Genomic DNA, 25,970 nt, shown 5'->3' with positions numbered 1-25,970 from the left:
TCGCATCATCGTCATCGCCGTCGTCACCGACATAGAGTCATAATTCAGCAGATACAAGATTTGCAGATTTCAGCCCTTAGCGTTTTCAGTTTTCAGCCCATCTCATCGTAGTCCTCATCGTCGGCAAGTCCATTGCATTGTAGAGATTTGTGCAATCAATAGTAGACCGCTCTCGCCACAGAGAGTGGGGCCTCGGAGGAGGGTTTGACAACATTCTGGTGTCGTATTCTTCTCTCTCTATCTCTCAATCTCAGCACCTTCATTCACAGTGTTTATCCACTTTGTTTGTGATCACTTGCACTCTCTTACTAAAGGAATAGAAGGCTCTCCCTTTCGTAAGTAAAAGGAACCCTTGAGCACAGTTCGGAGCACTTAGTCCGAGAGCTCTGTGAACACAATGGCCAAGTGATGCCTATGCTCCTCTTCATTCTTTGAGTAGACTATCATGTCATCAAAGAATGTACCAACAAATTGCTGGTTGGACGGAAAATTCTGTCCATCATCCTATTGAATGTAGCAGGAGTATTTGTGAGACCAAAGGGCATCACTAGAAATTCGTAAAGGCCAAACGTTGTTCTAAAAGCAGTCTTGTGCACATCCTCTGATCTAATGCGGATCTGATGGTACCCACTCTTTAGATCTATCCTGCTAAACATAGCTGCTGCTTCTAATTTGTTCAGAATATCATCAATTCTAGGTATAGGGAACCTATTCTTGATGGTATTCTTGTTCAGTGCACGGTAGTCGATGCACATACGCCATGAGCCATCCTTTTTCTGCACCAACAACACTGTAGAACAGAATGGAGATGAACTAGGCTGAATCAGCCCCTTTTCCAACAGCTTCTGTACTTGGTTCATTATCTCTTTCTGCTGAGCCGCACTAACTGTATGGAGGCTTATTTGGTGGGCTACTGCTTGGCACCAAATCTATCGCATGGTCCTCGGGTCTCTCTGGCGGTAATTGAGACGGTAATGAATCGGAAAAACAGTCACTATACTGTTGTAAAAACATTGACCTTTCTTTATCTAACACAGATAAATTTGATTCATCACAATCTGACACTTCACGTGCAAAAACCAAGTACGCAGAAAGATTACAGAAGTAATAGCAGAAGCTGATACAGTGGGAATAGACTCCCCTTTAAGCTTTACATCCAGAATGTGAGTCTTTCCCTTGCTCTGTACAGTGATCTTTTTGTTGTAGGCATCCATGATTCCTTGTACACGAAACAACCAAGGAATACCTAGCAACACATCACGTCCGTCCAGTGGCATGATGTAAAATTCTTCAGCATCTACATAGGACTGGATATGTAGGCGCAACTTTCCAATGATGGGTGTCACAGCCTCTGTATGGCCAGGACATGCCAAACCTGTCTCTGCTCTATACCCCATCTCTTCAGGTCTGATTCCCAACTTTGAAGCCAATTCTGGGGAAATGAAGTTGGGTTTGGCACCTGGATCAAAGAAGATAAGCATTGTTTGATCCCTAACCTTTCCCCATGCTCTGCAAAGCTCACTTGCATCTGAATTTGGCTTGTTGCCCACCATATCTCGCACTAGACCAGCCATGGGCCTCTTTCCTTTCCTGTCCTCCTTGTCTTCAGAATCAGCTGGCCTTTTCTATTGAGGACAATTGTAAGCAATGTGGCCAGGCTGCTCACAGATAAAAGTATTTGTTCTCTGACCTTAGGACCTTCTTTTGCTCTTCGGACTTGCGAGGAAAATGTCTTTTCCATTTCTTTGCTGGTCCCTTTTTTGATTCAGCTATAGCTTTTCCTTTCCCTGCGTTGGTTGGCTCCTGAGTCGCTTTAGAAACCTCATTGGGAACGTGCTTCTTTGCTGAATTTTTCTTGGCCGATCCGTCCTTGACGCCAGTATTAAATTCACAATCTTCTTCCTTGAGCAAACCATTGCTAGTGTTTGCTACCTCGATGAGCTGCGTCAAAGTAGTGACTTTGGCCTTCGTGCAGTACTTTCTCAATCCTTTGGGTAGGCCATAACAGTTTTTTTAAATTGGTCCTGTCAATGATACAAACCTATAGGAAGTTACAGGAAGTAGAGCTTTCCAAAACTTCCGATTGTAGTAATCCAGATTCTTGCAAGTGGCAGCGTTAAGCTGGTGCCATTCTGTGATGACATCTGCTTCAAAGTCATCAGATAACCATGCTGCTGCAAAAATCTGCTTGAAGTAAATCCATGTGGATGGAGCTTGCCCTTGAAGCAATAAAGTTGTCCACCATTGTCCCGCATTCCCTGTCAAGAAAGTGGCTGCCTTGCGGACCTTTGAAGCCTCTGTAAAATTCCCCCTTGCATAGGCCTTGTCAAACTGCTGGAGGAATAAGAGAGCCTTCTTCCTGTCATCAAACCCTGTAAAGGTCGTGAATGTCACACCTTTGCCACCTTCTTTGTACGGAGTTGGCCTCTCCAGCGGCGTTAAGTTGTTATATGGAAGTGACTGAAACATGGGAACACTGTTAGGGTTCATCTGTGTTCCTTGACTGCTATTAAGTTGACCTGGAAATGCCATATTTGGCTGTTGATTTGTAATTCCAGCCATACCAAAATTTGCCTATGGCATCCCAAATTGGCCCTGAATGCTTTGAAACCCTGGTAGCATGCCCGTGACACCATACATGGGGTTAGGCATCATTGTTTGAGCACCTCGGAACACTGTTCTTGGAGTGTAAAACTGATTTCCAGATGCATGACCAGCCATGCTCTGGAATACCGTTCCATCTCCAAAATAGCCAGGGTGTACTGAAGGTGGTGGGAAGACTTGTTGCATAGCCTGTAGGTTGCTTCCCTACCCATTAGAACCAGCTATAGGCTACTGGAAAGTGGCTGGCTGAACTGGTACAGCTTGAAAGAATGGCATCTCAGCCACCTGTTCTTGCGCCTTAGGCACAGGTTGTGGAGACTGTATGTTCTCCGTCAAGTGTACAGGTGATGCTTGAGCCTTAACCGGCTTTTGAATATGATTCGGTGACCCAAATTGCTGGGACGGAAGAGGAGGTTGCAGAAAGGCTAAAAACCTCGGGTTCTGCATTACTTGTGTGAACATAGCCATAGCAGTAGCCAACTGGGTCCTGAATATATCATCACCCGTCTGTGGTGGTCTTGAAGACTTACCCACTTCATGTGTCTGTTGACCCTGCGAAGAGGAAACCTCTTCAGTCACATCATCTGGTTTGTCAGCCATAATTGCAATTTCCTGTGTCTGGTCTGTGATCCCCTGTGTCTTCAAGCCCAAATTGACCAAGGCTCACTTCTATGGAAAAAAGTGATTTAATCCCGGCGATGGAACCATGAAACCGGCCTGTTCAATCCAAAAAGGGCGGTAGACTTTAGACTTAAACTTTATTTGCTTTCACCAATTTAATTTGTCGCCCACTTTACCTGTACTTTCAAGACACAACAAAGGGGAAAGGGATATAGGCTGCTAGATTACACCTGTATGAGAAGACCGACACCAGATTGGCCCCTAAATTAGGCGCCCCTTTCGGTATTTCTTTATTCTTCAACAGAGGGAATAAAAACTGTGGTTCCCTACAAGCTGCCCCGCACAACCTTGGCTGAATTTCAATTGTTCTGGCCCGATTTCGGCAGCATAACTGTACTAGGACCCTTCACAGTCAGTATTCCCACACATTAGATGACTTTCCCGACGCATACGGACACTTTGCAAAACCTGGCAAGAATCTGCAGCATGCTGAATTCTCTGTTTTCTGCCCCGAAAATGTGCCAGATCACTTGTACAGCGGTCCCCTCGCGTCCTCGAACCTCCTGGGGGTATTAGGGTCGGTTTAGGGCCAAAACCCTAAACCTGCAAAAATACACAGCAGGCTGTAATTCACTGTTTCGGGCTCCGTTTTGCGTGCCGGTCGCATCCGTAGCAAGTCCTCGAGCTCCCGCACCTATAGGGCTACTTGCCCTTTGAATCGGACGAGATTTTGCACGTGGAACCTCTCCGAATCACCTGTACCTGCAGGGGATTAGCCGCTAGCTAATCCAGTACCTGTGCAAGAGGCTCTTGCCTCAGCAATCGCGCATGAACCCACACAACTGTACATTGGTCAATTGAAAAGCCCACTAGAGGGGCATAACATACTGCCATAGGGGAGAGAGAGGGCAGTGCGTAGCGTGCAGGGCATTACTCGTGGCACCGTATTGTACATAAGAGGTAAGTAAGCACTCCATTGAAGCTCTCAACCTGTGACAGAGAGAAAATGAGCCCCTCTCCTCTCTAAAATCAGCGCCCCCTCTTCATGCATGAGGAAAGTGCACAGAAATGTGCCACTTGGCACATTTACAGGCCATTTCCCGTTTCGGGGTTGCCGCCTAAAAATCTCCCGACCGGTTGCCCAGTTGACTTCACTGCAGAGTAATAAAATGTTCCCCTTGTCATTCCGGAGGTAATGACACGAACACATTTTCAGGCCCCAAAATAGCAATTCCCTAAATTTTAGGAGATGCAGCCATTGTATCTTTCTAGGTCATCCGACCCTCTTTGTACACTGCAGCCACACCAAGAACGGAAATGTAGCCTCTGTAGCAAAGGATTCCACTTTGGCTAGTCAATGACCCCACTTTGGCTAACCATAGTCCTTGTTTAACCTTAGTGCTCTCTTGCCCTCAAGCCTGGACTCCCTCTGAACAGTTCCACACTAGCTATGCAATGCAGGGCAGTTAGATTTCTCGAGGGGTGTTTCCAAAAAGTGAAAGTAAATAAATAATAAGAAAGAAATCAACAAAAAGGATAGATAGTAGTCACACGCTGGTGACAGTCACTCATTGGCTATGTTGTATGCATCCGTTCTTGAGCAGGAGCTGAGTAGATGGGCAGAGCGAGAGTGCATACGAGCACGAGGGCAGGCAGGATTCAGGAGAGGTTTCTCCACTCTTGACCAGATTCTGACACTCAGAGCTATTATTGAGGAGGGTAGACACCATGGCAAGAGGATATATTGTAGCTTTGTGGATTTCCGCAAAGCTTTTGACACAATACCGAAAGCCAGACTACAAGACATGGGTGTGCCTATAGAGCTGATATGGGGTATTTTGGCTTTATACAGGATAGTGATGGGGCGGGTACGCATTACTGAGGGAAGGTCGAACATGGTCCACTTCACTATTGGAGTGAAGCAGGGATGCCCCCTATCTCCGACTCTTTTTGGCATGTATGTGGATGAGTTTTCAGACTATGTAGAGCGTCAGGGAGACAGAGGGGCTCAACTAGCAGGGACATGGATTCCGTTGTTACTATATGCTGATGATATTATGTTGATTTCTGACTCTCCAAAGGGGATGCAACGTCATTTAGATGCTTTGTATACATTTGCTTCCGACTCTTTTTGGCATGTATGTGGATGAGTTTTCAGACTATGTAGAGCGTCAGGGAGACAGAGGGGCTCAACTAGCAGGGACATGGATTCCGTTGTTACTATATGCTGATGATATTATGTTGATTTCTGACTCTCCAAAGGGGATGCAACGTCATTTAGATGCTTTGTATACATTTGCTTGTGACAATGGATTGTTTGTCAACCTTGGGAAAACCAAGGTTATGGTGTTTAACACCACATCACAGTGGGTCAGGAGGTCAACACATTTACATATGGCCTGGAGACTGTGGAGTACACAGATGCATATACCTAACCTGGGGTAGTTTTTAGTTGACCGGTGTCATAAAATCTAATATCTAACCAACCCAAATGATTTTCTCATATTAAACTGATCATTTAATGTGGGAGAATAAACGAGAACAAGGGTTAGAATATAGACATGTGCTTACAAATCTATCTCAACATGGGGCTAATGGTAAGGGGTCTAAATGAGAGATGGTATGTCAAAGAGCAAGGCTAACCAATGGAGCTTAAAAGACCTTATGGTTAGCTTCATTGAAGACCTCCAAAGGTTAGTGTTAAAAGTCCGATGACCTTAGGTAAGTTAGGGTTGAGCTTGAGGTGGGAACCTGGCCCAAGCTTGAGGTGCTTGTTGTGCTTGATGACTAAGGTGCTTGAGGTGCTTGTCGTGCTTGATGACTAAGGTTCTTGAGGTGCTTGTCGTGCTTGCCGACTAGGGAGCTTGAGGTGCTTGTGAGAACACTACCCAAGCTTGAGGTGCTTTGCCATGCTTGCTGACTAAGGTGCTTGAGGGTAAGGTGTGCAAAAGTCAAATCCCATCCCTACAAGAGAAGGGGCGAGCCCTAAAGCTAGGGGGACGAGAGAGAAAACACACACTCACACAAGGCAAGCTTGGTACAAAGAAAGCATATAGGACACTTGTCAAGTTCCTCCTCATGTTGCCCTCATGGTGTGCCTAAAGCCTATTGGTTGGCCTCCCAAGGGGTCCAATGATAATTTAGTAGATTTAATTAATTGTTTTTGCATTTATCAAGTCTCAAAGGGGAAAGGGGGACACTTGTCCCAAGACTACCCTTGTTGCTTGTAATGCATCCTGCATGTGATTGGCCAGTCTTGCAGGGGTCCAATGAGCTTCAAGCTTGAGCTACAAGAGGGGGTCGACCAAGGAAGCTAGGGACATGCTTGGGGGGTATACTTTCCGACACACATTGTGTGTAGTGCAAAGTGCAAGAGCTCCATCTCCTTCTCCATGCTAGTAGAGAAGTTGAGAGCCTACACCAACACTTTGGGCTATGGAATGTAAATCCAACCAAGAGCTATGCTTCAAAGCTTAAGCTTGCATCTTCTCCATCTTCATTACATTATGTATGCTAGCAAGAAGAGTGATGATAAGTGAGGAACTAATTCTTTCTCCTATGAAATGTTTCTTCTTCCTCTTTCCTACCCTCATTCCCCGCTAGCTCTCTCCACCTTCGAAGGTGTTTGAGGCCTTGGGACTGAGGCTTCGAATAGTTAATGCTTTCTACAAAGTTTATGTTATGCTCGTGATGCATGAAGCTTTCCATCTTCATTGCATCACCTAGGTCACAAGGAACACAAAGATTGTATTGCAGTAAGTCTCTCTTGATGGGAGAAACTATAATACAAATGCCTATTGGAGGGGCGACCAACTCCACATAAATCCGGTCCTCAACTGTTGTCATATTCTCTAAACTTTGTCTCTTGTAAAAGTATTGTTCATGCCAAGTTAACTAAGTACCATGTTTATGTTGCTACCATCAATTAAGTTCCTCTCTATGCTCACAAAATAATCTCACAAAAGTGCTTTATCTAATTTCCTAATTCCGCTACTCTCAAAGTTCATAGGCCATTTCCATTACATTGGTATCAGAGCATTTGGTTTCTCTTTTCTTGCTTAAGAAGAGAGGTCCTTAAGTAGCTTATAAATGGTTGATTTTATTAATTATATTAGGGTAAGTGGGACCGAGATCTATTATCGGTTTTGTTGAGCCCACTATGAGGAATATAGTGCACACTTAGGGAGCTTTGGTCTTAATAATGGAGTTTTTTAAGACTTGCCTACGGCTTTATTGAGCCATAAGAAGTTTGAAAGGAGCTATCCCTCGGCAACTCTGCAATATTAGACCCACTCCACTACTCTCTATAATTAACCAATTCGAGCTGTGGGTGTAGATACTTAAAATGCCAATTTTCAAAAGCTAAGAGGAGTAGCAACTAAGGTTTTGAATTGCTAAAGCATACACTAAGCAAGTACTCAAATTATAAGGATTCTAGTTGCTAATGCTTCATTAATTACGTAAACTCATGATTAAGACTTAAGAAACTTGAATTGTACTCAAAAACACGACTCATAAGACTCTGTGTTGATTGATTGAATGTGTGATACAAGGGCTCCTTATATAGAAGTAGAAAAGACACAAATGAAGACACGTCTCATGCTAAAGAGACGGAACTTTAGACGTAAAGACACATCCTTTTGGCGAAGAGCTGCAACCATTGGACGAAGAGTCGCAACCGTAGAGCGAAGGGGTGTGACCAGTCGTCGAAGGAGTGTGGCTTTTGGCGAAGAGGCATGTCTCTTGAGCGAAGGGTCGTGACCATCCAAGCGTAGGCGTTCTCCTTGTCACGGTACTTTGCGTATCTGCAACTAGGAGTGTATGTAATATTGCAACATAGTCACAATCGTGACATTCCCTCCCATTTAAAATAAGAGACCATGTCAAAGAAATAACTTTTGATGTTGATAGAACTCTTGAAAAGAAAATTTTCGATCTTTGAGTTATCGGAAACCTTTGTCTTGAACCTTTGCTTCTTGCGAAACCTTTTTGCTTTGATTGCTAAATCCCATGTCATTGCATTGTTCAAATTTTTTTGAGAAAAATCTGGTTTAATCAGGTTGACTGCAACAAGAGATTGATTTTCAAAATCCTTCATGCGACGTAAGTTTTCTGGTTTAAGATCTTCCGATAACTGCGACACATTTGGTGAAGAGGAAATCTTCTCAAGGTACTCTTTAAATGGGATAACTTCAACTTTAGTAATCACTCGAGAGGATTTTGGCTTGAGAGTGTAATCATCGTCCAATATTGAATCCCAGAATCCTTCAGAGTTATCTTCAGAAACTGCCACTTCATGACTTGCAATTGGAATATCATCGTCCAGTAAAGAATCAAAGAGAGCATAGTCATCATCAGAGGCAAGATCTGCAACCATGTCCTTATCTTTGTCTGGTAACGAAGTATCACTTGGAAAAACTTCTTCATCAATAATAATCTCTGCATCTGCATCGAGAATCATATCGTTTCATAATCCAATGTATCATGCCGTTTGACTCGTACACGTGAGGCTTGAATCACTCGTTCCGCATAATAAAGCACGTGTAAAATCAGTTCATGTCCATGTTTAAACTAATTGATAGTATGTCCTCTATAAGGTGCAGCCGATGTGAATGCTGAACTTTGCTGCCATAGGTTGCTCATCAATGTAAAGAAAAGTGAATTTTTCCTGGAAGAGATTCACTTTCTGGGACACATTGTCTCAAAGGATGGTGTCATAATGGATCCTGCAAAAGTTGAAGCGATCAAGTCTTGGCCAGATTTGAAGACGGTGCATGATGTCCGAAGCTTCTTGGGACTATGCTCCTATTATAGAAGGTTTATCCGAAATTTCGCTGAGATTGCTTCACCTTTACATGCTCTTCAAAAGAAGGCAGACACCTTTAGATGGACACAGAAAGAGATCTCAGCTTTTAATCTCTTAAAAGAAGGAACTTCAGATCCAGTCATTGTGTTGCCAGATCTTAGGAAGTCATTTGTGGTCCAGTGTGACGCCTGTGGTAGTAGCATTGGTGCAGTGCTAATGCAAGATGGCAGGGTAGCAGCCTATGAGAGTAGAATCTTGCAAGGGCCAGAAAAGACTATGCAAGTCTATGAAAAAGAACTGCAGGCCGTCATTCATGCGCTCTTAAGTTGGAAACACTACCTGCTAGGTGCAAATTTCGTTGTCCAAACGGATCCCCAGACCTTGCGATACTTCTTAACACAGGCAAAGTTATCTGAGAAGCATATGCGATGGGCAAATATCTTGTCCATGTTCCATTTTCAGATTGTGCATGTGGAAGGCAAGAAGAACGTTGTGGCTGATGCCTTGTCAAGAAAGCCACAAATTTCAGCTGTGTCAATTCCTTATCATCATGAACTTGATGATATGAGGGAACAGTATGCAAATGATGAAGATTTTGCAAGGGTCTTTGAGCAGCTAATGGATGGACAACGTCATGAACACTATCTTCTCAAAGATGGGTTCATGATGATGCATGGCAGATTGTGTCACAAAGCCATTGTGACGCAAAGTTATGGAAGAGAGTCATATCCCACCGTATGCAGGGCATCGTGGTATCGATGCTACAGATAAAGCGGTTGAGACATTCTTCTACTGGCCTACATTGAGAAGAGATGTGGATGCCTTTGTGTGAGAATGCCTAATATGCCAGAAGGTCAAGTTTGACAGGCAAAAGGCACCAGGGTTATTGCAACCACTACCTATTCGAGATAAACCATGGGAAAGTATTGCTATGGATTTTATCTTTGATCTTCCGAGAACGCAGACAGGAAACGATGGTATTTGGACCATCATTTGCACATTCAGCAAGCAGGCTCATTTTATTCCTGTCAGGAAGAAGATAAAGCCAGATCAGATGGCACGCTTGTTTATGAGCAATATTTTCAAGTATCATGGCATGCCACAGTCGATTGTTAGCGACCGTGATCCATGCATGACAAGTTTGTTCTGGAGAGGCTTGTTTGAGAATATGGGTACCACGCTCAAATTCTCTTCGTCATTTCATCCTCAAACAAATGGGCTGTCAGAAGAGGCAAATTCTACTGTCCTAGACCTGCTGAAATGCTATGTGTCAGAGCATAAAGGAAAGTGGGAGCAGTATTTGCCATTGGTGGAGTATGCATACAATAATACAATGCATTCATCAACTGGCAAGGCACCTTTTGAGATAGTTGAAGGTGGCAAGAAAGTTCCTCCCATACTGCATACAAAGGATAAGATATTTGAAGCATATAAGTATGTTTTGGACATGGATGAAATGTACAAGAAGGTCAAAGTGGCCTTAGAAAAGACTCAGGCAAAGCAAAAGAAAGCAGCTGATCGTCACCGTCGTGAAGTGGTATTTTCACTTGGTGATTGGGTGCTTCTACGCTTTGAAAAGGCAAGGTTAAAGAAGATGAAGGGCAAGGAAAGACTGTTTCCAAAGCTCAGCATGCGTTACTATGGGCCTTTTCAAGTATGCGACATAATCAATGATGTTGCATATAGGCTGAAATTGCCTGACAGTTGGAAGATTCACAATGCGTTTCATGTGAGTCTTCTCAGACCCTATGTGGGTGATGTGCCAGAAGATATGCCAGCTTAAGATCAGCCGGAAGTCGAGGAACTTGACGAGATCTTGGTCCCGGAACAGATTTTGGCACATAAAGAAAGAAAAGTGAAAGGCAAGGTTGCTAGGCGTTACTTGGTGAAGTTCAGAAACTATCCACCAATGGATGCTAAGTGGATGGAAGAAGGTGAACTTGCAGAGTCACCAACTGTGTTATCACTTTACCTTGAAGCCTTCGATTTGCAACCTACCTTGACCCCTTGAGTTTCAAAGCTACATGGATGTCAGTGTGACAATAGCTTCTGAAACAAATGATGTACATGGTATTTAAAGTGAGCTCAAATCAAGTACATGTTACATGAATGTTAGAACTGTACAGATTGTCAATTTGGCAATTGCTCTTATAGAATGTCTAAAAGTGTGGTTAGTGCTATAGAAGTGAGTATTTCTTGTCAGTTTGTCAAGGATACAGTAATTGCTTCTATTAAAGGGTACATGTGTAACTGCATTCTTAAACTGTCGGTTTGGGTATGCTCGAAAGTGTTACTGGATCCAACGTGTACTAAAAGACAGTGGCAAAATGCGTAACTACCATTTTGTCATTGGAAAGTTAATGACTCAAAGCAATGGCAGAGTACGAAGCTACCACTATGTCATTGGGACAGGGCTCACACGCAGGCAATACATGTGTCGACGAGGTGTTGAATACACTAGGGTTGACAATGAGCATGTATGTGTCGTACATGTGTCGACAAGTGTTGAATACACCAGTGTTGACTTTGAGCATGTACGACATAGATGCAAACGAGGACGTTTGAGATTTCAAGAGGGGGGTATGTCACCAGCGTGTGACTACTATCTATCCTTTTTGTTGATTTCTTTCTTATTATTTATTTACTCACTTTTTGGAAACACCCCTCGAGAAATCTAACTGCCCTGCATTGCATAGCTAGTGTGGAACTGTTCAGAGGGAGTCCAGGCCTGAGGGCAAGAGAGCACTAAGGTTGGACAAGGACTATGGTTAGCCAAAGTGGGGTCATTGACTAGCCAAAGTGGAATCCTTTGCTACAGAGGCTACATTTCAGTTCTTGGTGTGGCTGCAGTGTACAAAGAGGGTCGGATGACCTAGAGAGATACAATGGCAGCATCTCCTAAAATTTAGGGAATTGCTATTTTGGGACCTGAAAATGTGTTTGCGTCATTACCTCCGGAATGACAAGGGGAACATTTTATTACTCTGCAGTGAAGTCAACTGGGCAACCGGTCGGGAGATTTTTAGGCGGCAACCCCGAAACGGGAAATGGCATGTAAATGTGCCAAGTGGCACATTTCTGTGCACTTTCCTCATGCATGAAGAGGGGGCGCTGATTTTAGAGAGGAGAGGGGCTCATTTTCTCTCTGTCACAGGTTGAGAGCTTCAATGGAGTGCTTACTTACCTCTTATGTACAGTACGGTGCCAGGAGTGATGCCTTGCACGCTACGCACTGCCCTCTCTCTCCCCTATGGCAGTATGTTATGCCCCTCTAGTGGGCTTTTCAATTGACCAATGTACAGTTGTGTGGGTTCACGCGCGATTGCCGAGGCAAGAGCCTCTTGCACAGGTACTGGATTAGCTAGCGGCTAATCCCCTGCAGGTACAGGTGATTCGGAGAGGTTCCACGTGCAAAATCTCGTCCGATTCAAAGGGCAAGTAGCCCTATAGGTGCGGGAGCTCGAGGACTTGCTACGGATGCGACCGGCACGCAAAACGGAGCCCGAAACAGTGAATTACAGCCTGCTGTGTATTTTTGCAGGTTTAGGGTTTTGGCCCTAAACCGACCCTAATACCCCCAGGAGGTTCGGGGACGCGAGGGACCGCTGTACAAGTGATCTGGCACATTTTCGGGGCAGAAAACAGAGAATTCAGCGTGCTGCAGATTCTTGCCAGGTTTTGCAAAGTGTCCGTATGCGTCGGGAAAGTCATCTAATGTGTGGGAATACTGACTGTGAAGGGTCCTAGTACAGTTATGTTGCCGAAATCGGGCCAGAACAGAAATTCAGCCAAGGTTGTGCGGGGCAGCTTGTAGGGAACCACAATTTTTATTCCCTCTGTTGAAGAATAAAGAAATACCGAAAGGGGCGCCTAATTTAGGGGCCAATCTGGTGTCGGTCTTCTCATACAGGTGCAAGCTAGCAGCCTGTATCCCTTTCCCCTTTGTTGTGTCTTGAAAGTACAGGTAAAGTGGGCGACAAATTAAATGGGTGAAAGCAAATAAAATTTAAGTCTAAAGTCTACCGCCCTTTTTGGATTGAACAAGCCGGTTTCAGTGACCAACCATGATGGTGCGATAATTCCCGGGAATCATGGGATATCCTGACTTGAAAATAGGCACAATCGTAGACATACTCCAAGTCACAGGAAAGCCTTCATACATGGCTCGATTAAACATCATAGCAAGAAGCTCTGCAAGCATATCTCTGGCATGGATGAAGTGCTCTGCTACCGCACCATCATGATCATGTGCTCTCCCTGTCTTCATCGTGTCAATGGCTTTCCTTACCCTCTCGGCAGTAAAGAAAGTACATGTCTTTAGTGGGTCCGGCAAAGGTGGTTGCCTTGATGCTATGTAGAGAGATGTGGCATATTCCCCCCATGTCTCTGTGGAGGTGACGGCTGGTGGTGGTGAACGCTCATGGAATAGTCTCCATGCTTCGCTTGAGTCTTGACTCATAAATAGATGATACAGATCCCGCTCTAGCTGGGATAGATAAGCCCTTTTCTTTGGTCGCACTAGGCGGCGAAAGATAATCCGTGACTGTCTATGTGTGGTAATGCCCATGATCACTTCCCTTTGTAATTTCATCCTCGTCTCTCTACACTCCTCATCATACCAGATGTTCTGGGGCATGCTCTCAGATCATCTCCGTGTAGGCTGGCTGTGGGGGTATGCCTCTGATGCTGCATCATGGAGCGTCTCTGTCAATATCGGAGTGAGTTCATCTAGTGGCTGTCCCGGCTCCTGAGTGCATAGCTGCCTGTATATCTCATCCATATACACAGAATCCGTCTCCCTCACGAAGGTATACCGAGTGTGTGTGGGGACCTCTCCTAATGGAGCTGTGTTGAACTGAAACGTAAGAGTGGTGGTTGTGGTGTCGGAGGGTTGGTGGGCGGGATTTTAGCCCCATCTTTGGCTTTGCCCTACTTGCTGATGTTTTTGTAGGTTGAAGAGCATCATACCCTTGTTGATTGCTGCGAGGGATGGCTTGAGGTTATCTCTCTCCCAGAGTCTTTTTGATGCAAAATGATCGGTGTGGTCATCCTTTTTGTTGAATTGCCCATTTTAGACCTTGGAGATTCGGAATCTAAAATTGGAGACTCTTTGGTGGACTTTTGCAGTGGGTGATAAATAAGAGTTGGGAGTCAAGGCTGATTGTAAAAGAGAAGAGAGTTTGTAGAAAAAACAAGCCATCTTTGGTATCTCTGCATCAGTGGTGGTTTTCCCCTATAATTTGGTTTTGTTGTTATTTCCAGGTGTTTTTCCGCTGCCAATGGTGCTTCCAAAAAGTACTAGAAAGGAGGCAATCTATCCATACTGAAATCGTGTAACTGAAACCATCATGTCATCTGTCCATACCAGCAAGTAGTATGCCCCTGCAGTGCTAGCTGTTGGGAAGACTCGAGAGTTAAGTGAACATATGTGGCTGGGGAGGTCCCATCAATTGTGCATAATGGAGACTGATTTGGGGAGTGCCTCAACCACGAGTGGAGATGTTTCCAGCTCTACTTTGATAATCTCATGTGGTAGTTAAGCCTTAGTTCTAATCATCCGAGAGATCAGAGAAACCAAAGGCCTCTCCATACATTTCCACCCATCAGTGCTACCAGGTTTGCTGTGGTGGTCCACTGAAGGTTCCCATATCTGGACTCCATAAAGCATACGTGATGTCACTAAAGTATTAAAGATTTACAGCTTTGTTCAAGGTTCTTGGAACTGAACGTGCGAACACACCCGCTCTAATATGCCTAGGGGAGCATAAGATCTGGTCAATATAGTCTCAACTGCTCTCCTCAACGAAAACACTGGCCCATTGAAGACTATCCCAAGGTAAGTGTATGCATCTGTATACTCCACTGACTCCTGGCCATAAGAAAATATGGGTGCTGATCTCCAAACCCACTGTGGCGTGGTATTAAATACCGTAACCTTGGTTTTACCAAGGTGGAGAGACAATCCACTATCGTGGGTAAACACATGTAAAGCATCTAAGTGATGCTGCGACCCCTCTGGAAATTAGAAATCAGCACAATGTCATCAGCATATAACAACGGAATCCACATCCCAGCCAATTGAGCTCCTCTATCACCTCCCCTCTCAATGTAATCATCCACATACATGCCAAAGAGCGTCGGAGATAGCAGGCATCCCTGCTTCACCCCAATAGTGGAGTGAAATCAGCATATTACAACGGAATCCATATCCCAGCCAATTGAGCTCCTCTATCACCTCCCCTCTCAATGTAATTAGAAACCTCATCCACATACATGCCAAAGAGCATCGGAGATAGCAGGCATCCCTGCTTCACCCCAATAGCGGAGTGAATTACATCAGATACCTCTTCGTGTCTTCTCACTGACCTGTAGAGTGCCATAATCCCCCAAATCAGCTCTGTGGGTACCCCCATCTCCTGTAATCTGCGCATCAACGTGTCTCTAGGCATTGTGTCAAATGCTTTGTGAAAATCCACAAAGATAAAATAAATCCTCCTCCCATGTGATCTACCATGTGATCTAAGTGTCAAAATGTGATCAAGAGTAGAAAACCCCCGCCTAGAACCTGCGTATCCCACTACTCGCATGCGGGCTCTCTCTGACCATCTGCTCAACTGCTTCTCAAGAATGGATGCATGCAACCGAACCAACGTGTGCCCAATCATAATAGTACGATAGTTCCCAGGCTCTGTATGGTCCCTTGCCTTGAAGATAGGCACTATAGTAGACAAGCTCCAAGTTTTTCAGGTAGACCCTCACACATTGCACGGTTGAACATCACTATTAGCAGCTCTGCAAGCATATCCCTGGCATGTATAAAATGCTTTGCTACTAAGCCCTCATGATCATAAGTTCTCCCAATCCTCATTTTGTCAATGGCTTTCCTTACCATCTCTGTAGTAAAGAAAGCAAAAGTATGTGGGCATGGCTCTAGGGGGTCTCGAAGTGGTGGCTGTCTAGGAACCGTGTGTGTGTGTGTGTGTGTGTGTGTATGAGAGAGAGAGAGAGAGAGAGAGAGAGAGATTGGGAACTTTTGAGATGTATGGGCATAGAATAGCAGGATGCAAGGATTCATTTGCCGCGGCAGCTAGTTTACTGGATAATGGAAAGATGGTATGCGTTTTTGGATTTATTTGTGGAACTTGTTTAGTTGAAAAGGAATTGCTTGACATTATTTTAATGAATTAATAAAGAAATGATAGAGTTAGGCTGAACAAATGACTTTCTAGTATTTCATGGTGCTTTCAGTTCAGAAAAGACATCTGCTTATGTGTGTTGAAAGCAAGACATTTTGAGGAAGGAAAAGGAGAAAGTGCAATTTTCAGCATTATCCAAGTTTCCAATAGAGCCATTTTGGTTGTGTCTTGTAGCAACACTAGAAAGGAGGGATAAAAAAATAAAAAAAATAAAAAAAGTAAAAAAATAATTTTTTTAAATAAAATAAAAATATATGTAAATAAATAAAATTATATATATTGAGCTTGGGCAGTTGCCACACCGAGTCTGCAGTGATGTAAACCTGACTCAAAGGAATTCATTGTTTCAAGATTTAACAGACCAAGAGTAACCATTTTTCACTGCCTCTGCTCCCAACTGTACAGTATTTAGGTGCTTCATGAGCACCCGTGCGCTACCTTTCCTTCCAATTGTAGTGCTTTGGGTGCTTCATTAGCTAACTTGAAGGAATCAAATAGAATGAGATTCAAAGGATTGGCGACTCCCCTATGGTCGGCTGCCTCTTCTCCCAATTGTACAATGTTCGTGTATTAGCACAGATATTGAATATGAAGGGACTTGTCGAATATAGTTTGAAATCCTCTGACAGGGGGCTTTTACCTACCAAAAAAATTCCCTCCTGTGCATGCAAGGGCAAAGTCATGTTTGAGAATTGTTTGTAAAAGGTGTTTTATTATATCTCTGTGTTAATCCACACCCCTCTCCCCAGAGATCTGTTGTTGAAGCCTAGCACTAGGTTATTTTTCTTGGTAAACCAACTCAGGTCAGTTGAGAATGATTAAAATTTCTGAAATGATTTTGTCTTCATTGATACGAGTTGTCCAAGAAACTCTGTGCATTCAGCTTTCTTGAGAGCAGCCCCCTTGAGTCATCAGGAGGCAAAGCCCTGGCCATGTGTTTCCCTGGCAGGAAGTGAGGGAAAGGGCTAGACTAAGCAAACGTTGTCTTTCCAGACAACCAGGTCGAGGAACATACATCCTTCCTATGTTTTTGACGATTGTCTAAAACTGTATTCGAAACAATCTCACCTCCCTTGCCAAAAAATCTCAAATCCAATGGAGGAGAACTAGTTTTTGTTGTTATATTTTGTTTGATCATCAACTGCAGATACTTAAATAAATTCCTGTTATCAAAAAATTCCCTCAAGGTTAGTTGTTAGCGCAATGTGCACTCACTCATTCAAGCGTGGCTTCCTTGGAAGCTGCAAAAATGGAATCTCCAATTCAATTGTGTAACTTTGACCTGGTTGTGAGATAGACAAGTGGATTAAGCTACCCACGGTCTTCCTATTCATTCTGGCATTCTCAAGGACTTCACTTGCATCAACTCTAATCTTCAAATTCTGAAGTAAGGGCATAGAAATATGCTTACAATTGTGACAGCCATATGCGCTCTTCAATGCGCAAAATTTCAAGGCCCAGTTAAGTATTGCAGCTCATCCAAGTCTTTCATGTCCAATTCTAACCTTAAAGTAGTCCTTACATGATCCACTACAACCTCATGGTTACCTGCAAAAATCAAATCATCCTCATAGCAGTCATTTATAGCCTTTTTTTATCAGCACACAACTCATGCATTGCTCTTTTCGTTAGGGGAAGTACCACCCACTATCTTCCCTTCTCACTTTCCACAATCCATTGGCGTTGTATAGTGGCTTGATAGTGAGGGTTAGTTCTACCTACCACTCATTCTTTTTGTTGACACATCAAGGGAGTATCCAAGGACCATCAGAGAATGGCACAATGAGATTGATGCTAAAGTCTTACCTCGCTCTCTTTCTTTATTGTTCTGCATGGTTTCGGACTGTTCAGGCTTTGGGACACTTCTATGGCCCTTGCTGCCAGATATTGATGCTTTGCCGTCGGTTGTGTAGTCTCAATGGCTTGGGACCAAACGAGCCAAGCATTAGTGAGATGTAGGCCATTGTGGTGCTTCATGTTGGAATAGGAAGTGGAAGATGTGATGAAGACATGGACTGGCCTCTAATCCGGTGTACACCTCGACTCTGATCTGGCTGGACTCCAATAGGATCCTCCGATACTTGAGAACACCTGCCCCATACATATATAAGGCAACTGTAGAGGAGAGATATCATTGAGGTAGAAAGAGAGAAAGGACATGTGTGTGTGTGTGTGTGTGTGAGAGAGAGAGAGAGAGAGAGAGAGAGAGAGAGAGAGAGAGAGAGAGAGAGAGAGAGAGAGAGAGAGAGAGAGAGAGAAATGAAATGTAATATTAATGTCTTCAAAAGGCCAAAATGACCTATGAGACCAAAAGGTTACATGTGGTGAATCTAATACCAGGTCTGGGTACAAAAAGTACAAAGAACTGAAAAGAAAAGCGTTATATTAATGTCTTCAAATGACCCCTGAGACCAAAAGGTTACATCCAAGTGTGGCTCTAGTACAATGTCTTGGGAACATAAAAATAAAAATAAATGGGGTACCTAGAGTGGGTAGGTATCTAAGCCTACCCTACATCATCATCATCATCATCAGCTTACATAATACTATCAAAATCGACAATGCGAAAACGTAGAGCAATGGGGAGAATACACGAGAGAGAGAGAGAGAGAGAGAGAGAGAGAGAGAGAGAGAGAGAGAGAGAGAGAGATGAAATGAAATGTTATATAAACGTCTTCAAAAGGCCAAAGTGACCTATGAGACCAGAAAGTTACAATGCGGTGTATCTGATACAAAGTCAGATTAACAAAATAAATTAAACTAGGATAAAAAAATATAAATACTGCGGAATCCTAAACTAAGCTGATAGGTGTGAAAGGTGAAAGGCGTAAAATGTGTGAACTAAGCAGTACAATGTGCAGACAATATGGGAGGGAAGTAGAGATCCATCTTCATCTGCACTCTGGACGACGAAAAAGTATGGCTCGAATCCTTTGTTGTAACTTCCTTCGAAATTGCGTAGCTCCTCTTCTCCATCGGGGTCGTCTAGATCTCCCTAGCTCCAATGCTCGGTCTATGAGAATGCCAGTAGTGCGGGTAGACCTCTCCACTGTTGGCTGCTCCTCTGTCTGTTCTTCTGGGTGTACAATATCTAGTGTAAAGAAATCTCTGATTTGTCTCTGGGGTTGTCTCTCTTCAGCTCTCCTCATTAAGTTTCTCTATGCCTGTGTAACTCAAGTAGATATAGCCCAAGACATCTCTGATCCTCATAACTTGTGACCCTTGATAGAGGCCCAAAACCTTCTCTGAATAGACAATGAAAACGGCCTCGTATCTCATAGTACACTGTACAATGACATATGTAATGTACCTCTGTCTCTCGCTCTAGATGGCATAAGCGGCATATCCTGCTATCTGCTGGTGTCCCTCTGTATCTGCCAGTCTCAATCTCGAGCTGATGTGAGGACGTGCGTATCTGGCCAATGGCACAACGCAAACATGAGAAAGATGCGTGTCCATATAGCTAGGTCGAATCACAAACCCATCCCCCGTGTGGTGGAGAAGATGCTCTCTATAGAAAGCCATCTTTGTGCCCAACTCTTGTATCGGCTCTATCCATGTCCTCCTCGTGTCCAGCTGGATCAGATCCTGAGGAATGAGTCTATTAATCTCTACCCGCGTCAGAGACCTCAAGGGTGACTGTAAAGAGTATTGAAAAGGAGGCAACCTGTCCATGGTGAAACCATGTGTCTGAAACCATGATGCCATCTGTGCATACCAACATGATGTATCCCCATTAAGAGCTAATTGTCTGGAGGACTCTAGAGCCACCCTGGCATATCTGTCTCTGGTAGTATCCCACAGACTGTGTACAAAGGAGACTGATCTAGGAAGCGACTCAATCTCCATGGGGGGGCAGCTAATTCCGCTCGAATAATATCATGCGGTACGGAAGCCTTGGCTCTAATCAACTGAGAGATCATATCATCATAGATACCAGGGGTTTCTCCATACGCCTCCAACCATCCTGGCCTACAGAAGGTCCCCAAACCTGCACTCCATATAACATAGTAGAGGCAACCAAAGTATCAAAGAGCCATAACTTTGTCCTAGGTTCCTGGAACTGAACCTGCGAACACATCCTCTCCATTCCTCCCAGAGCCGCACCAGCTCTAGTTAGTCTAGTTTCTGTTGCTCTTCTCAAAGAAAATCTCGGCCCAATAAAGACTACCCCCAGGTAAGTGTATGCATCTGTATACTCCACAATCTCCTGACCATATTTGAAAGTAGGTATTGATCTCCTGACCCATTGCGTTGTGGTGTTAAACACCATAACCTTGGTTTTACCTAGGTTTACACACAATCCACTATTCTCTGCAAAACTGCGTAGTGCATCCAAATGTCGTTGCATACCTTCTGGTGAGTCAGATATCATCACAATATCATCAGCATATAGCAACAATGGGATCCACGTCCCTGCCAGCTGGGCACCCTGCCACCCTCTCTGTCAATGTAATCAGACACCTCATCAACATACATACCAAATAGAGTAGGAGACAATGGGCAGCCCTGTTTCACTCCAATAGTAGAGTGAACTAAATCAGATACCCCTTCCGGAGTGCGTACATGTCCCAACACTGATTTGTACAAAGCCATAATCCCCCAAATCACCTCTATGGGCACCCCCATCTCCTGTAGTCTGAGAGAGAGAGAGAGAGAGAGAGAGAGAGAGAGAGAGAGAGAGAGAGAGAGAGAGACTACTGAACCAACCAACCTTGGCAATGAACTGATGATTATACAATGGGGGCTAGGTGTACTTTATATAGTCACCTTAGCAAATTGCCCTACCCAGAGTTTGACAAATAAGTAAAATAAATACCTAAAGCCAAAATAAATATTGGGACCACATTGGGCAGACTTGAGATGCCATAACTTTAACACCCTCTTTGCAGCTCATAATAGACATAAATAGTGAGATCAGGTCGATGAAGTAGCTACCATGGATACCCCAGAAGAGGCCTTCAACTAGGTATATCTCGGTTTTGCTACCCTCAACTTTTTACCTTAGAAGAATGCCATCTTGAGCATCGATTGTCTTATAGAAATTTGAATTGTAGACCACACTACGTCCAAGAATCCCCATTCGTGAACTATGAACATTTCACGTCCAAAATTTTCCAGACAATGAACTTTGAAACACATCCTGTCCATAATCCGGCCAACAACAATGGATTGGTGCACTCATCCATAGTGTTTTAGATACGTCTGATTGGTTCCTTGCCAGATGCATGTGCCTTGAACTTGGACCCACAGATTCAAACACAGATAACTTGAACTCCAACACAAGGACGGCTGTCTAGCTTGCCTTTTCCTTTGTCCTCTTGTGAGTTATGGCGTTTGCCTTTGGCTTCGCTTTCCCGAGCCAAACAAAGCGTCTTGTCACATTTATAACAACCCCTCTTGGATCTCGTGGCTATTGAGGCAGCTAACTGAGCACTATTTCTACTATCCTTGTCAAGCTAGCCTTTGCCTTTGTCCTCTAGTGAGCTCATGCAGTTGCATTTGACTTCACAATCCCGAGCCAAACGAAGCGATGTCTTCCTTGAGAACTTTGGGCGAGCACATGCCGCTAACTAGGTGCTGGTTGATCCGCTTTCCATAGCCTTTATTTGGTGTTGGTCATTCAAGGTTGCTGCCAATGGAGGCCACTTTGCTATAGAAGCTTCGCAAGAACACTTACTGCGTTGCCTTTGCTGCCTAAAACACTGTTCTTAGGGTCTCTCATCTCTAAGCGTTTCAAAACGCTAGGAATTAAAGACTGCCCATAATTGCGTTTCAATAAGCGTCGTAAAAGAGCATGACACAATAGCTCCCAAAAGTCTCTTTGCAATCTGCGTTTTAAAATTCTATCAACAAAACTAGTAGTGGATTGACCTCCTTGGCGGGCAAACCACCAGCGTTTTGGAAGGCAATTCAGACTCCAAGAGCTATCACCAACCTCTAATCCTCTTCTTCGCGCCGGCTCCCCTCCCTTGCGATCATCGAGCATGAAGCTCTGATACCATGTCAATGTCGATGATGCTAAATTGTAGACCAATGGGAGAATACACGAGAGAGAGAAAGAGAGAGATACTACTGAACCAACCAACCTTGGCGATGAATTGATGATTATACAGGTTTGAGTGGGTAACCTGTGGTGGGCCATCCCGAGTAGTCCGTGTGTAAAAGTAGTGATTTGCCTACGTATGGAAACTATCGCATGACTCAAGCGCTAGTAGTGCAAATTTGTCGCGTGAGAGCTCCCATGTGCTATGAATGAAAGACACTGATCTAGCAAGAGCCTCCACTACAATTGGTAGTGCACTCATCTCAGCTCTGATAATCTCATACGGCACTTAGCTTTCACCTGTGTCAGCCTGAACATCATGGGTACAGGTCAATGTCATAGCTGGTCAGCCCAGGAGGGACTGTTGCAAAAGGAGAGATCTGTACCATAGTGGCGTCCTTAAGTAGGGCTGTCCCTCCGACAGGACACACTCTCAGAAGCGGAAGCTAACTTGCCTTGATGTCGGAGTTACCTTCTCTCCCTCAACCTCTCTCCCTCAAGCTCTTACCTTCAAGCCATCTCCATCTCCAAGTCTTCTCTACCATCGTCGTGTTGCCCTTCGGATTCTTGAGTTCTCTTTCTCTCTTTCCCTCTTCTCTACCTCGTTACGATGGCCCTGAAGCGAGTGACCCGAAGCTCGAAGAATGATCATGTCGTTCCATCTCCAAGGAAGGTGCAAAAGAAGGTATCATCTACTCCAATCGTAACTCAAGCGGAGGTATCGACTCCGAAAGAAGGTGAAATCGTCCAACCTCAAATACGGGAGGTAATCGAACATGTCGCTAATCCGGTAAGACAAATTTATAATTCTACATTGTTAATTATGTTGACTTGGGAAGTCAAGCATATGGAATCTCTTAAACCGTCCAAGAAACGTGATTCTATCACAAGTGTAATAGACTTGGTCACTCCAAGTCAAGAATCTACCACGACAGCACCAAAAAACCAGTTCAAAACAGTTCACAGCTCACAATTTATTCGACACTGGCCCGGCGGAGTTCCGTGCCTAGAGATATTGGCCCCAAAGACTGACGCCCCTTTCGGTATTTCTTTTTGTATTAATCTGAGTTCAAAGTACAAGAGTGCGGGCAGGCGCTCACACTCGGACTTTGCGTCCAGATGCTCTGAGTTGTGAGAAGCCCTGCCAGCTTATTTAAAGGTACAAGGGATGCCAAAAGCAGAGCCCCAAAAGCTGAAAATCAAAAGCTTTTAAAATAAAGCAGTAAGCTTTCTCTCACAAGCTCTCTCTCTTGAGCTTTCAAAATAAAGCAAAAGGAGTTCTTTCTTCTCTTTCTTAGGCTTTAATAAAATAAAGCAAGCCCAAAAGCAAAAGCTCCAAAAGCTACCGCAATCTGCTGCCTGTCCGTGAAATGCGCCGCAAATCGCGGAAGGTCCGTAGAAGCTGCCACGTGTCAGTACGGACGCCACGTCAATAGTGTTACATGTCACTCTGCCCGTAATTTCCAGGACTTATACTGCAGCCAGCCACCATTCTAGTGGGCAGCCAGCCACGTCACCAATTTGTGACATACCCCCCTCTTGAAAGCATTGTAATCGCCCTCGATTACGCCTGCAAAACAGACAAAAGCCGTAAACTGTCTTAGCAGACACTGATTGTTAGTACCTACACACTAGGAACATACATCTAGCACATGTACCAATCGACAGTCACATCACACGACATCACAGGACATCACTAGACATCACAGGACATCACATGACAAATCACATTCAACATTCATTCGGATGTTAGACCATGATTTATCGGCAATGCAGTTAGCAATCGCATCTAGATCCACTCAGGAATCTCATAGATGCCAGTCACCTCTGTGGGTCCCCACGAGAAAGGGACTCTTTCTGTGTCAAGATATGCAAAGGGGAAGCAACCTCTGCAAACTTTCGAATGAATCTCCTGTAGTACGAACACAATCCCAAGAAGCTTCTAACTTCATGGACATTCTTCAAATCGGGCCAATCACGGATAGTCCCTATCTTGGCCGGATCCATTTGCACTCCTGCTGTGCTGACACAATGTGTCCCAAAAAGTGTATCTCTGGTATGAAAAATTCACTTTTCTTTGCATTAATCACCAACTTGTGATCTCGTAATGCCTGAAAGACCTGAAGCAGATGATCTCTATGTTCTGCCTCATTCTTGGAGAAAACAATGATATTGTCAAAGAAAGTGCCAACAAATAGCTTGTACTCTCGAAAAAACAAAAAAAATCTTTTCCATCGTTCAGTTAAATGTCACAGGAGCATTGGTTAAGCCAAAAGGCATCACCAAAAACTCAAATAACTCAAAAGTCGTCCGAAAGGCTGTCTTCTAGACGTCTCTCCCACTGGCGCGATTCGCATTTGATGATATCCACTCTTCAGATCAATCCTGCTAAAGCACGAGGATCCCTGTAATCTGTCGAGTATATCATCGATCATAGGAATCGGAAATCTGTTCTTGATGGTGATTTTGTTGAGAGCTCTATAATCGATGCCCATTCTCCAAGATCCGTCTTTCTTCAAAACCAACAACACTGGAGAGCAATACGGTGAAGTACTAGGTTGGACAAGACCCTTTTCCAAGAGGTCTTTCACTTGGTTCATAATCTCTTCATTTTGTGCTCGGCTCACAAAGGTAAGGTGGCCGGTTCGGTGGTGTGCTTCCTGGTATCATATCATTAGTATGATCCTCAGGACGAGCGGGTGGTAACTCGCCTGGCAGGCCCTCTGAAAAGCAATCGGCATGAGTGTGGAGAAAATATTGGCGTTCTTTTGTTCAAGTCAAAAACATATTCGACCTTTATCCATCGTTCAGTGCTCTCTCAAAAAGTGAGTAAAGAAACTGAAGCTCATCAAGTACAATCTCTGAGCCCTTCATTTGTCAAAGTCGCTTTCTCGGCCCGGTAGTCAACCACGGCGTTGTTGTTGTGATACCAAGGGATTTTGAGTAGAACGTCACAACCTTCCAAGGCAAATACATAAAACTCCTCGTGCCCTAAACACCCTTGTCATTGCAAATGAAGCTTGCCAATGCTTGCTGTAATGGCAACATCCCGTCCGGGTGCCACTCGAACTATCTCCGCTTGTGGCCCCAGCCTATCGGGCGTAATTTCAAATCGAGCCGCCAATTCCAAGTGAAAAGAAGTTGGCCTTGGCTCCTTCAAAAGAGCTTCCTGATCTTTCACTTTGCACCAAAAGCGGCAAAGTTTGTACTTTCATTCATTTGATTCGGTTCAGGCCCCATGCAATGTGGTACCAGTTTTGCTTTTTATCTGCCTTTTCTTCCACGTTCCTCAGCTGCTCTCGAACTCTCAGGCCTTTCATCGTCCTTATCGTTCTGTTCTTTCTGTGCCTTTTCAGGGCACTTCGTGGAGATATGTCCAGGTTCCCCGCATCCAAAGCACTTCCCCTCCCGGATGAAGCGAGCTCTCTCCTGAGGAGTAAGCTTGGGTCATGCATCTTTCTGTTGTGAGTTGCTCTTTCTCTTTCCACTTTCATTTGTCGAAGTCTGTTCAGCTCTTTGTGTCATGATCTCATCGGTGGGGTAAGTTAGACTGCCAGAGTGGATGGCAAAACCCTGTTTTGCATGACTCATTAACTCCTGAATAGAAGCTGACTTCTGTTCCAAGCAGTGATCTCGGATCTCTGTAAGTAGACCCAAGGTAAACCGCTCAATCTGTTCCTTGAACGAGATCTTCTTA

At 44.2% G+C, this 25,970-nt stretch overlaps 1 protein-coding gene across 11 annotated transcripts in view; it reads left to right on the top strand.

The window, feature by feature from the left end:
* Positions 1–25,970, top strand: part of CCDA (cytochrome c biogenesis protein family) — a 115,683-nt gene that overhangs the window by 28,158 nt on the left and 61,555 nt on the right. For 8 of the 11 annotated variants that reach the window (XR_015185781.1, XR_015185779.1, XR_015185780.1 and 5 more), the window contains exon 3: positions 16,089–16,144. Coding sequence is in view for 7 of the 11 variants with exons in the window: in XM_086494801.1 (XP_086350927.1) it covers positions 16,089–16,144 (56 nt within the window). In the remaining 4 variants the exon portion in view is untranslated. Of the gene's footprint in view, positions 1–16,054; positions 16,145–25,970 lie in introns of those variants that run through there. The other 3 variants (XM_086494797.1, XM_086494799.1, XM_086494802.1) reach the window with 2 other exon arrangements.

Source organism: Adiantum capillus-veneris, chromosome 22, assembly GCF_014529385.1.
Source record: "Adiantum capillus-veneris isolate H3 chromosome 22, ASM1452938v2, whole genome shotgun sequence".
In the NCBI taxonomy this organism is placed as follows: domain Eukaryota; kingdom Viridiplantae; phylum Streptophyta; class Polypodiopsida; order Polypodiales; family Pteridaceae; genus Adiantum; species Adiantum capillus-veneris.
This window is presented reverse-complemented; position numbering and strand designations above follow the sequence as displayed.